Raw genomic sequence first — 12,161 nt, 5'->3', positions numbered from 1 at the left:
GAGTTGGGTTGGAAGGGACCTTAAAGGTCATCCAATTCCCCTGCCATGGGCAGGGACACCTTCCACTAGCCCAGTCCAACCTGGCCTTGGACACTGCCAGGGATCCAGGGGCAGCCACAGCTGCTCTGGGCACCCTGTGCCAGGGCCTGCCCACCCTCCCAGGGAACAATTCCTTCCCAATATCCCATCCAGCCCTGCCCTCTGGCACTGGGAAGCCATTCCCTGTGTCCTGTCCCTCCATCCCTTGTCCCCAGTCCCTCTGCAGCTCTCCTGGAGCCCCTTTAGGCCCTGCAAGGGGCTCTGAGCTCTCCCTGGAGATCAGCAGTGGCTCTTGGCCAAGAGAGGTGCTTTTGGCTCTGTCAGCCAGAGCAAGGCAGATATCTGTGGGCATGGGAGGTGTGTGGCACAGGATTATCGAGTTTGGTGAGTGTGGATGATCCAAGGACAGCTCCAGCAGGTCCACCCTCCCTCCTCCTCCTCCTGCTTCCTGAGCCAGCCGTGGGCCTCAGGAGATGAAACCCAAGTGCCCAGTTTCGAGTTTGCTGGGAGGGCAGCAGATCCTGTTGGCGGAGCAGTGCTGTTGGTCTGAGTGCTGACATGGACATTCCCAGGGCTCAGCAGGGCTCATGTGCACAGGGCTGGAGCAGAAACTTTTGTGGGGTGGAAGAGTCAGTCTGGGCAGGCTGGAAGTGCTCAGCAGTTGATGTGTCTGCACTGGTGGCTGCAGAGGGTCAGCAGAGCTGGCACCCAGCTCCCTCAGCAGCGACTGGGTGCTGACCCTGGCTCAGAGCCACCCAGAGAAGGGCAAGGCAATGGCAATGAGCTGCTCCTACAGTTCCCTGCCAGCTCAGCCCCTGCACCTGCCCTGCTCGGGCTGCTAAGGGGAGTGATACAGTCCCCTCAGATCACCTGTCGGGGTGTCAGTGTCCCACTGCTGCTGGGGACAGCCAGGCAGGAATCCCAGGCCTGGCTGGTGAATGGTTAAATCTGTCCCTGGCACAGAGGAGCTACAAAGCTGCAACATGAGTGAGAGTGAGGCACTGCCCGTGCCCTCCATAGGGGAAAGCACCCGGCACATCCCTGGGGACACCAGTCCTTCCTGAGGAGGAACAAAGGGCTCACCTGAGATCTGCCCAGGCATGTGAATGAATAAAATGTGCCCACCCCAGGGGGCATGGGGAGCTGCTCTGCACCCCAACACTTGCCCCTAAAGGGAGCTGATCAGGCTGGGAAGATGGGATATCAGCACCAGGCACTGTGTTCCCATTTCTGCCATGGCAGGGCCCTAAGGAGTTAACAGCAAATGCCACCTCCTGTATTTTATCTCTCCTCCATTGAGGCAGCTCTGACACTGGCAGCAGAACAATGCAAAATTCTGATTAGCTCTGGTTTTCCAGCAAGAGGGGAGGCACAAGAGGGTGGGGAATTAATACTATTCTGCATAATTTTTAATCTAAATTCCATTTCTTTTCTTTTCTTTCTCCAGGAAGCAAACAATCTAGGGGGTTTTGTACTCAATTTCTTGCTTTCATAATCTAAATGAATTGTTTGCAAGTAGGAGCCAGCTGCAAAGCTGGCAATCTCGGATCAAATCTGCCTTTCTCCTAGTTCTTTCAATCATTAATTTGCTCCTCAACTCTGATTAGCTAATCCTGGCTGCCTTGTGGCAGTTTCCAGGGAAAAACAGTGTGAGAGATCTGCAGCTCCCATTGCCGGAGCCGGAGCTGATGGCCGGGTGATGGGATTGATTCCTGGTGGGTCGTGGTGCTTCTGGTTGTCACTTCTCCAAAGACAAGTGGGGTATTCTCTAGGAGAAGAGGCTGGCAGGGTTATTTCTGGAATGCTGGCATTTTGGAAATATCAGAGGATGATGCCTTCCCCTGCTCTGCGCAGGGTGTGCGAGTTTGTTACGCTGAGATTAATTAGCTGGGCTTTAAAATAGGAACCCAAGGCACCGCAGCAGATCCTTGCTTGGAGATATCTGGGTGCTGCCCCATTTTTGGGATGTTGCTGCTGTGCCTGGGGGATGTGGCAGAGCAGCCACCTCCATTTCCTAGATGGGAAACTGAGGCACGGGGCTTTGCCTGCTGGTGGGTGGAGGCTCAGGGAGCTCAAGCCTCAGCAGGGATGTCTGGAAGGGATGGGAAATGGGATGTGTTTTGTGCCAGGCCCTGATTGGTTACACTGTGAATTAATCTTTACTCAGAGAGTGCTGAGGCCCTGGCACAGGGTGCCCAGAGCAGCTGTGACTGCCCCTGGATCCCTGGCAGTGTCCAAGGCCAGGTTGGACATTGGGGCTTGGAGCAGCCTGGGCTAGTGGAAGGTGTCCCTGCCCATGGCAGGGGGTGGGATGGGCTTTAAGGTCCCTTCACACCCAAACCATTCATAATTCTCTGATTTTATGAATTAATTCTATGAATTAAGAGTCACGGGCTCAGTTCCTGGGAGTGCTCCTGCCAAGCCTGGATGGGCTGGGGGTGTCCCACTGCGATGTCACCTCCCCAGGCTGACTGCTGGCACTCACCAGAGCATCCCCTCATGATGTCCAGCTCCCTGCGATCCCAACCCCACGGGTCTGAGGGCCCAGGTGAGAGGGACAGGGCTCTGTGACCCTTGTGTCACCAGGCTGGCCAGGTCAGGGCTGCTGCCGGCCCCATGTGCCCCTTCCTGGCATGCAGCTCCACAGGGCTGGTCCCTCAGCTGCTGTTTTTATTCCATTCCTTTTCCAGATCAAATTCCCCGAGTGCTGGGGGTGGATCCTTTTAATTTTCATTTGTTTCAAAGCCGTACAGGGCTCACAAGCATGACAGAAATGTGCCTGGAGTGCAGGAAATGGCCTACTTAGCTGCAGGAGCAGAGCAGACTCCTCTGGCACGCTGACTCCAAGGACCCCGTTCTCCCCAGGGACCAGGGCAGCTGCCTGCTTCCCTCTCCAGCTCCTTCCTCGAGATGTTTGGTCCTAGCACAAAGCCCAAAGAGCCCAGGCAGGCAGAACAGTGCTGGGGAGCAGAGGTTGGGAGAAACTTCCAAGGTTGGACAGGGCTTGGAGCAAGCTGGGATAGTGGAAGGTGTCTCACCCCCACGGCAGGCTGTGGGACTGGATGACTTGCAAGGTTCCTTCCAACCCAAACCAGTCTGGGATTTCTGTGATTCTGACACTGCAAAGCTGTGTGAGGTCAGGACAGGTCACTGTCTGTGTCCCCCCTCACACCCAGCTGGCTGTGAAAACCTCTTCTGGCGGTTCCACTGTAGTTTAGAGAAGGGCAAGGGCTTTGTTAGGACTGGTACCTGCTGAGGAAGCAGAGCTTGCAGGGCCAGACCTCCACAGCTTTGGGACTTACCGGGCACTTTTCATGTCATCTGCAAAGGGACAGAACTCAGAGGTGTCACCTTCCCGCAGTTTGTGAGAGCTGGAAAGGAGGAGGGCTCATCCCAGGCTCTTCCAGAGGGAAAGGCCGTGCAAAGAAAGGGTTAATGTGCCCACAGCACCCAGAGCTGGGCTGGTAGGGAGCTCTGCCCTCACCTCTGGGACACTCACAGGGACTGTTTCCTGCCACCTCTGCCAGGGCTGGAACTAGAAGCATGCACAGAATGACAGAATTTCCTGAGCTGGAAGGGTCCCACAGGGATCAGAGTCCAACCCCTGGCCCTGCACAGACCCCCCAACAACCCCACCCTGGGCATCCCTGGCAGCGCTGTCCAAACGCTCCTGGAGCTCTGGCAGCCTCGGGGCCGTGCCCATTCCCTGGGGAGAAGAGTCTTTCCCTGATCTCCAGCCTGACCCTGCCCTGGCCCAGCTCCAGCCATTCCCTGGGTCCTGTCCCTGGCACAGGGAGCAGAGATCGGAGCTGCCCCTTGGGAGGAGCTGCAGCCCCCGCTGAGCTCTGCCCTCAGTCTCCTTCTCCAGCTGAACAATCCAAGCGCCCTCAGCTGCTCCTCAGACCCTTCCCCATGCCCATGCCCCTCCTTTGGACACTCTCCAACAGCTTCAGATCCTTCTGATATTGTGGCACCCACAACTGCCCCAGAGCTGAGGTGAGGCCGCACCAAAGCAGAGTCTAAGTGTTTCCTTTAGCAGGGCAGGTAGGAACAGGAGGCTCCCTGGGCTGAGAAGAGCCTTTCCTAAAGGAAAAAGAACCCAGTGGGTCCCAGGAAGGCTAAGGACCTTTATATTAACACCAGCTTCCTTTCCTCAGGGCTCCTGGAAAGGATCACAGGATCAGCAGCTGCTGAAGGAGGAGGAGGAGGAGGAGGCAGGGCCGTGTGCCCATGGGAGGGGGCAGGATGTGGGCTGGCACAGTCCATAACAGGGCTGCTGGAGCAGAGGCAGGTGAACATTGAGCTGTCCAGCTTTTGATCTGATTGAACAGCTCGGCCTGGTGCACTGAACCCTCCAGGGATCCAGCTTTCCCTCGGACTATTTCCGTTTCATTTGCTGTGCGTTTGTCTTTGGTTCAAAGAACACAGGAGCAGCAGCAAGCGGAGTCTCTCCATTAAGTCTTTGAGGCCTGAGGGAGATGGAGTCCCCAGGCACCTCAGAGACACACAGCAGTGAACGCCTGCCCCTGGATTTGCTTCCCGAGGTTTTCCCAGCCAGATGAATGCTCCAAGCTTTGCTCCATGAAGCAGATTTGTGCTCCACACAGGCAGATTGTCTCTAGATGAACTCCACTGGGAAGCACAGCCACAGTTCAGAGGGGTTTGTTTTGGGGTGCTGAGCCTTCCTCCACCACTCTCATTTCTCTGACCCATGCTAATGCCACGCTTCAGACTTTGTGTTTTAATTCCAAACAAACAGAGCTCTTAGAGCTGGCTGTGCCTGGGTGTCCATCTCCACAGTGACATCCAAGGCTGCCTGGGGGCCTTGCCCATCTCTGCTAGCAATCCTGGGATTCAATTCGGTGGATGCTCTCTGATGTCAGGGAGTCAAAAAGGCAGCAGAGCAGCTCCTGGGCCTGGGGAGAAAACAAGGAAAGGGTTGGGGGAGAGCTGTAAGTTCTGTGCATGGCAAAGAAACTTCTTTGCAGAGGCAGGTTTCTTGTGCAGAGGCTGTTTCCAGGCTGGATGAATCCCAGCACAGAGGCAGCTGTGAGTGTCCCACAGCAGGAAACCCCCTGCTCGTGGTGATGCTCAGGAGTTGTGTTTTCAAGGAACTGAAGAAAAGCAACACCATGCAAGGTGCTAAGGGGGAAATCTCCTCCCTCCCTGGCTGCTCTGCCCGTCCCTCCCAAACCCAGCCCTGGAGCAGCCCTGGCCCGGCTGTTTCCGAGCTGGAGAGGCCAAAGTGTGCCAAGGGCTGCAGGCCCAGTCTGCAATCCTGGCTGTGCTAATGAGCACCACATCCCCAAAGCTCTGGAAGTGCTGCGCTGCCGCCCACCCCACACAGCCCTCGGGCCCTCCTGCCAGCCCTGCCTCTCCTCACAGCTTTTTAGTCTTTTTTTTTGGGACTCCAGCCCTTCTGCCTCCTGCTGAGGGGCAGAGGATAATGCCAAGAGGGGCTGGGAGGTGTTTTCCCTGCATTGCTCTGCTCCAGCCCCAGGTTTCAGGTGTCTGCAGGCAGGGGGATGCAGCAGCAGCCGCTGTGGCTGCAGGCAGAGTGGAGGGATTAGTGCTGCCAGGGGAGGCTGGGCTGCTCCCCGTGGGCTCTCACTGAGGGACAGAGACTGGTGGCAGCTCAGTGATGTCACCGAGGGACAGCCCCTTTGTCCTCACAGTCCCATCCCAGCCACAGTCACTGCTGCAGGTGAGGGGAAACGTCCAGCCCCAGGACACCCCAGTCCCAAAGCTGAGCACAGCACTCCCTGACCACTCTCTTATCCCTGCAGACATCCCACTTTGGGCATGGACCAGCTGCAGGGACATCTGGGCCAGCCCTGTGGAAGTTCACCAGCCCCTAATGGTGGCACCAACAAACCATGGCTGTCACTTCCAGAGGTGAGCTGTGCTGTGTGCCCTGCCATGGCACCTGCAGGTCACTGGGGAGAACAGGGAACTCCCAAAGCGTGGAAGTGTCTGCTCCTAAGGCAGGTGTTTCACCCAGGGCAGGTGAAGGTGCTCCAGGAATGCAGCAGAGCAGGCAGACAACCAGCCCAGGCAGAGACATCAGCACTGCAACAGGCCACATTTGGAAAGCTGATTTCTCATCCTATTGCCTAATCCCAAATCACACTGGGAGCGAGGATGATGTTCCATTTCACTTCCATGGCTCGACTCCACCAGGAAAGGCTGCAGCTCTGCTCAGACCATGAGGATTTGAAACCCATGTTCATTTAACCCTCCTGAACTTTGCCTGATATTGTGTTGTTGCTCATTAGCTTTGCCCTGCAAAGCCTGGCTGACATTTCATAAACTCATTAGCAGGAGATCAGAGGCTTGAACATCATTCCTGGGGCCATCCTTTGAGGAACAGATTCCCCGGTGTGTTTGCTCCTCAGATCTCACTCTGATTCCTGAACCTCCCCTGAACTTGGGAGAAAAAGGCCCACTGGAAACCAACAGGAGCTGCTGCTGTGCTGTCTGTGCCCCCAGCGGGACGTGCTGCTGTCCCAGGACTGCATCCCTGCTCCAAACTCCGAGCTCCTGCGAGCAGTCCCTGCTTCCAGAGGGATTAGATTGCACATCCCAGGCTGCCAGAAGCAGGGAGAAGGGCTGAACATATTTGCTTTTCCTCCTCTCTAGCACAAAAAGCCCTCTAAGCCTCTCCCTGATAGGCTCATTCCCCGGCGCCGGGAAGCAGAAGGGATTTTATGTCAGGCACAGAGATGTAATGTCCTTTCAAAAGCAAATCAGGAGACAGCCTGGACTTGCTGCCCTGTCACATTCCTTGGCAACAGCCTGGCACCCTGGAAGCAGGCAGCACTGGGCTGTGACAGCCCTGCAGCTCCGCAGAGCCGTGCAGGCAGCGCTGCCCAGGCACTGCAGCGCCGGGAATCCCACTGAGCCTTCGGAAAACGGCTGGAAACGGCAGCTGAACGGCTTTGGGGAAGTTGGGGTAGTTTTGTCTGTGCTAAAAGCAGGAACGCACACTTCAAAGAGGGCTCTGTGTCTTTTAAGGCTCAATCCTTAGAGCACTGGTGCTGAAGGCAGCAGCTCTGATGTGTTAGATGAGGTTACAAACGCATCTCGCTCTCCTGCTGGGCTTTTATTGGGAAGAAAAAGGGATCCAGAGAAGAGGTTTGTCCACTTGCTATCATTTCTCACTCTCCACAAGTCTTTTATCACAGAATCACAGAATGGTTTGTGCTGGAAGGGACCTTAAAGCTCATGGCATCCCACCCCCGTGCCATGGGCAGGGACATCTCCACCAGGACTTCACATCTCCTGGTCCCAACTCCTCAGGCTCTGCCTCCTCCATCCAAACCTCTCATTTGTTCTGAACTAAACTTTGATGATTGCAGCCAGAATTTTGAATGTATTTATGCAGTTTATTCCCATTAGCTGCCCACATGTCTAGAGCTCAGTGTTTCCTTTCTTGGGATGAATTACTGAGAAAATATTCAGCTAGACCATCCCTGGAATGGCTAATGGCTTCACTTCTCCTCTTCACTTGGATTTGGGCTTCTGAAACACAACTTTCAGAACACAGGACGTGTGCCAGCTTGGCCATAGGGCTGAATGAACATTTCCTGTCACTATTTTTGACAAATATCACAGATACTTGAAATTGTTCCCTGGGAGGGTGGGCAGGCCCTGGCACAGGGTGCCCAGAGCAGCTGTGGCTGCCCCTGGATCCCTGGAAGTGTCCAAGGCCAGGTTGGGCAGGGCTTGGAGCAGCCTGGGCTACTGGAAGGTGTCCCTGCCCATGGCAGGGGGTGGGACAAGATGGGCTTTGAGGTCCCTTCCAACCCCAACCATTCCATGATTCTGTGATATTTTTCTCAGTGTTGATTTTTCACAAAGAGTAACTGAATTTCCACGGAAAATACAGAACCTTCGTCAATATCCCCTAATGTTTTGATTCAAAACTGTGTCACCACTGTAATGTGGGAGACAGTTTGACAGGATTTTGGTCCCACCTTCCCCATGTTCTGGGCTCTCAGCCTAAGCCAAGGCTTGGGGCTGTCACCACCTCTGACTCATTAAAGTTATCATTTTCTTTGGAATTTCAACCAATATTAACAAGTTTCCTTCATCACAGGGGCACAAAGGACACATATCCATACCATAAACTTCTCTACTTGCCTGATTCTCATTTTGGGGATAAAGGAGATGCTCTGCAGTGTCCAGGACCGACTGGTTCTGCCAGCAGGCACTGGGGGCAAAGAGAAAGGGAAGCAGGGTTAGTTTGCCATGTCAGCTGTGAGCGAGGGAGATGACCCAGCTCTGGGGAGGGCTGAGCTCTGTGCCAGCAGCTCCAGCCACGGGCAGCTGTTACTGCTCCTCTTTACACAGCTAAATCCCGGGTTTTACAAAGCTTTGTGTAAATGGCTTTGCACTATTTAAATATAAACCTTCAAACAAACTGCCATGTCCAGTTGCATAATGGTGGCTCTGGGGCAGTGGGAAATGCACAAAAATGCTCTGGGCAAGGGGGTTTTTTTCTCCATGAAGATAATGTGGGTGTTTTCCCCCAGTCCCAGGATTTACTGAACTGCCTAGAGCAGCAGGCACTGCCTCACCAGTCCTGGTTTTGCTCCGGCCCTCCTCAAGCCACACACGACCTGCCCACGAAATGTATTCCAGAGAAATCAAAAGGCAAGACACCAACTTCAGAAGCGCTTTTTAAACTGACTCCGCGCACACTGGGAGCCTCAGGCTTCAAAACTCTCCGGAGGCTTTGCAAACCACTCCCTGCTCCCTGCCCCCATATCCAGGTATTGTGCTTGGCAACAGTTTTCCCTCCACTGGTTTTCAACAGCTCCGAGATTTTACACCCCATGTGTTCTTTTTTTTCCTCTCTCTTTTTTTTTTTTTTTTTTTTTTTTTATTTCTACACCTCCTTCCCCTCCAAAGCTCCCCGGGATGAGCTTCCTATAGGGATAACATCGCTCCCTGCTAGGAGCAATTAACACTTGGTAAGAATGTTTCATCAGAGAGAAAAACATCCAGCTAAGTTCCTCAGCACTTGGCTTCTGCTCTGATTGCAGCACCTCGTTTAAAGGCAGGAAGGCACAAAGCCTGGCCTAAACTCTGATTTTCTCCTGCTGCAGCTCGGTTTTGGGGGTGTTTTAGCCAAACCCTGCCTACTGAGCCGAGTTAACCAGGTGAGCTGCTAAGTCTGTGCACAACACAGCTCCTGACAATCTGAAAGTGCTTTTTAAAAGCTTAAACCATAGAGGAGTAATCACTGTGGAATCAGCATCACCTCTTAAGGCAGCTAAATCTGATTTGTCATGCATAAAAAGCAGAACATGCCTTCCTTCCAGGAGTTGCTTTGAATCTAGTGCTGTAAATTCTTGCCTCTGCCACCCTGCAGCCAGGAAATGTGGCTGTGAAAACAAGTTGTGACAGGGAAAATTCAGATACTTTATCCCGAGCTATCCAGGCAGCCGGATGCTGACAGGACAAGAAGGGTAAGTCCCACCTCGTTTTCCCTCGTCTGTGGATAGGATGGTGTCACTTCCCTCTGTGCTCCCTCACCTCTTCCAAACACTTCCCTCTGCCCCATGAGCTCCCCCTGGCACGCTCCCAGACTCTCCCAGATTCCACTTTTGGCAGGCAACCAAACTCCCAGGCTGCTTTTGTGCCCACACCTGCATTGTTTGTGTCCCTTTTCCTGTGTTCAGTGGTTTTTGGTGCAGAAATAATGCCCTGGATGTCCAGAGAGCAGCCAGAATGGGCCCTGCTACTGAACAACCACCACAGCAAGGAGGGGCTGGGGCTGCCTCCAAATCCCCCAGGATCTGAATTGGTTCTCTCCGTGACAGAGCTGGTTTAGGAAAGCTTTAACACGCTCAGGACTAGCAGCAGTTACATTGGCAAAGCCCACATTGTTCCTCTCAACACCTGATTCCTCCTTATCCCAGCCCATCTCTGACATCACAGCCAGGCTTCCATACAGATGGGAACGTCCCTCCCCATGGCACAGAGCCGGAGAAATGTAGCTCAGCTGTGACTCAAGTCCCAGGGCTGGAAAATAATGCCTTCCCCGCAGTGAGGCTTCAGCAGGGCAGCTGAAATCAGGGAACTGGGCAGGTACTGGAGTCCTGGCAGAGACAGGGAGATAAATATCCAGTGATTTATCCGGGACAGAAAGGGCTGATGGAGCTGAAGGAGTAATTAACCTCTGGTGCTATTTAAATTGAAGATGTCTTGGCATGAAGTGTCCTTGGGAGGCACCACTGAAGTCAGGCTGATTTTTAACAGTTCGACGGCCTGGGAGACAATCAGGGTGTGAGCTCCCGATCTCCCTGAGCATCAGAGCCCTCCCTCCTCCCACCCTCGGGCACTCCTTGCTGCCCCTCCCTTCCAAAGGCATTTTCCATCATAGAGGCAAAACGGGGTCGTTTTTTGTAAATCTGGTTTGAAATGGGCTCTGTGATCGCTGGTTCTGGCACTGGGGGGAGAGGCAGAGTGGATCGTGCGGGTTGGGGGTGGATCCTGCGGTTTGGGGGTAGATCCGTTTGTTTGGGGTAGATCCTGCGGTTTAGGGCTGGATGCTGCCCTTTGGAAGTGCCTCCTGACCCCCGTAAGCTATGCACGTGTATTTTGGAGTTCAGCACAGAAGTTTATCCTCTGCACAGAGCAGGATGAGGGCTGAAGGTGCAGAGATTGGCACCACTCCCTGCTCAGCCCCTCGGCTCTCTGAAAGCCAGGAGAAGGCACGGGAGGTGGCTCTGGAGGGGCTGCTTGGGACTGGCCACTGGAAACACATCGAGCCTAAAGGAGAGGAAGTGCTGGGCTGCGGCTCATCCTGTTAAGCAGCACCCACGACTGTGATGCTGCGGAAAATGAAGAGGTGGGGGGATGCTGAGTGACTCTCCCAGAGCTACCTCCAGCAGTGACCTCCAGGGTTCCCAAAACTCACTTTTTTTTCATTGTAAACCAGAGAAAAGAGTGGGAGAAATCTCAGCACCAAGCTCTTGGGTGACTTGCTGGTTTTCTCCCCTTGCGGAGTGGAAGCTTTGGGATGTGGCTCCCAAGGGTGTGATTTGAAATGGATGGAAGCGAAGTCAAAATGCCGTCAGTGACATTTTTGAAAAGTTCCCAATGAAATCTCTTCCAACCATTCCTCCCAGGTGTGGCCCTGGGAGCATTTCTGCAAAGGATGAGAACGCTGAGGTGCAGCAAGGTGGATGTTCAGCTTTGATCCCCCAGTGCCTGCAAACTCCAGCATTCCTGCCCCACTGACAGCACTTGCTCCAGAGAGTACAGCCAAAGCCAGGATGGTGTTTTTGGCGTGGCTGCTGGGCTGCTCCACATGGAATGTGGCACAAAAGTGACTCTTGGTTCCTGTGCCAGAGGAGGCATGTGTGAGAGCTGCACATGCCAGTGCCAAATACCAGCCCCGTGCAGGGAACCCTTCCCTCTGGGGAACACAGGGTTAATTGCCCTGCTAATCACTCCGTTTCACTAATCAGTCCCTGCAGAGGGGTTCTGTTTGTTTTTCCAGGCTTATACATCCTCTACCCAGCGTTTCTGGTGATTTATTTAAGAGGCTTATTTTTGATTTTGCTCTCTGGTGTTTATTTTAAGGTTTGATATTTTTTTTGTTGGTTTTTTTTTCCCCAGCAAACATAAAATCTGCTAAGATATTTCTCCTAGGAATTTTATTGATTCAGCAGGTCTATTCCCAAAGTGAATCCTTATTTCAGAGAATTCCCTGTATTCACGGAACCGTGCTGCTGAGCCTTATGGACACTGCAGGTCCTTAACAAAGAACACAACTCGGGTTTTAAAGGTCCTGAGTAGAGGACACATGGCTTGGAAAGTGGGGGAAACTCTCAGATATTGGGCCCCTCATGACAAGAGACACTCAGAGGCTGGAGCGTGTCCAGAGAAGGGAGCAGAGCTGGGAAGGGGCTGGAGCCCCAGGAGCGGCTGAGGGAGCTGGGAAAGGGGCTCAGCCTGGAGCAAAGGAGGCTCAGGGGGGACCTTGTGGCTCTGCACAAGTCCCTGACAGGAGGGGGCAGCCGGGGGGGGTCGGGCTCTGCTGCCAGGGAACAGGGACAGGAGGAGAGGGAACGGCCTCAGGCTGGGCCAGGGGAGGTTTAGGTTGGATA

General features: G+C 54.0%; 1 protein-coding gene across 1 annotated transcript in view; it reads right to left on the bottom strand.

Annotated features, from left to right (window-relative positions):
* Positions 1-4,146: 4,146 nt before the first annotated feature.
* Positions 4,147-12,161, bottom strand: part of DNAAF8 (dynein axonemal assembly factor 8) — an 89,047-nt gene continuing 81,032 nt past the window's right edge. Inside the window, exons 32-33 of the mRNA XM_048321242.1 lie at positions 8,182-8,251; positions 4,147-4,955 (exon numbers count right to left, since the gene is read on the bottom strand). Of these exons, the coding sequence (XP_048177199.1) occupies positions 4,878-4,955; positions 8,182-8,251 (148 nt within the window). The 3' untranslated portion in view covers positions 4,147-4,877. The remainder of the gene's footprint in view (positions 4,956-8,181; positions 8,252-12,161) is intronic.

The sequence above is a fragment of the Corvus hawaiiensis genome, chromosome 16, assembly GCF_020740725.1.
Source record: "Corvus hawaiiensis isolate bCorHaw1 chromosome 16, bCorHaw1.pri.cur, whole genome shotgun sequence".
NCBI lineage: Eukaryota > Metazoa > Chordata > Aves > Passeriformes > Corvidae > Corvus > Corvus hawaiiensis.
Note: the sequence above shows the minus strand (reverse complement) of the source record. Positions and strands in the feature narration are given on the sequence as shown.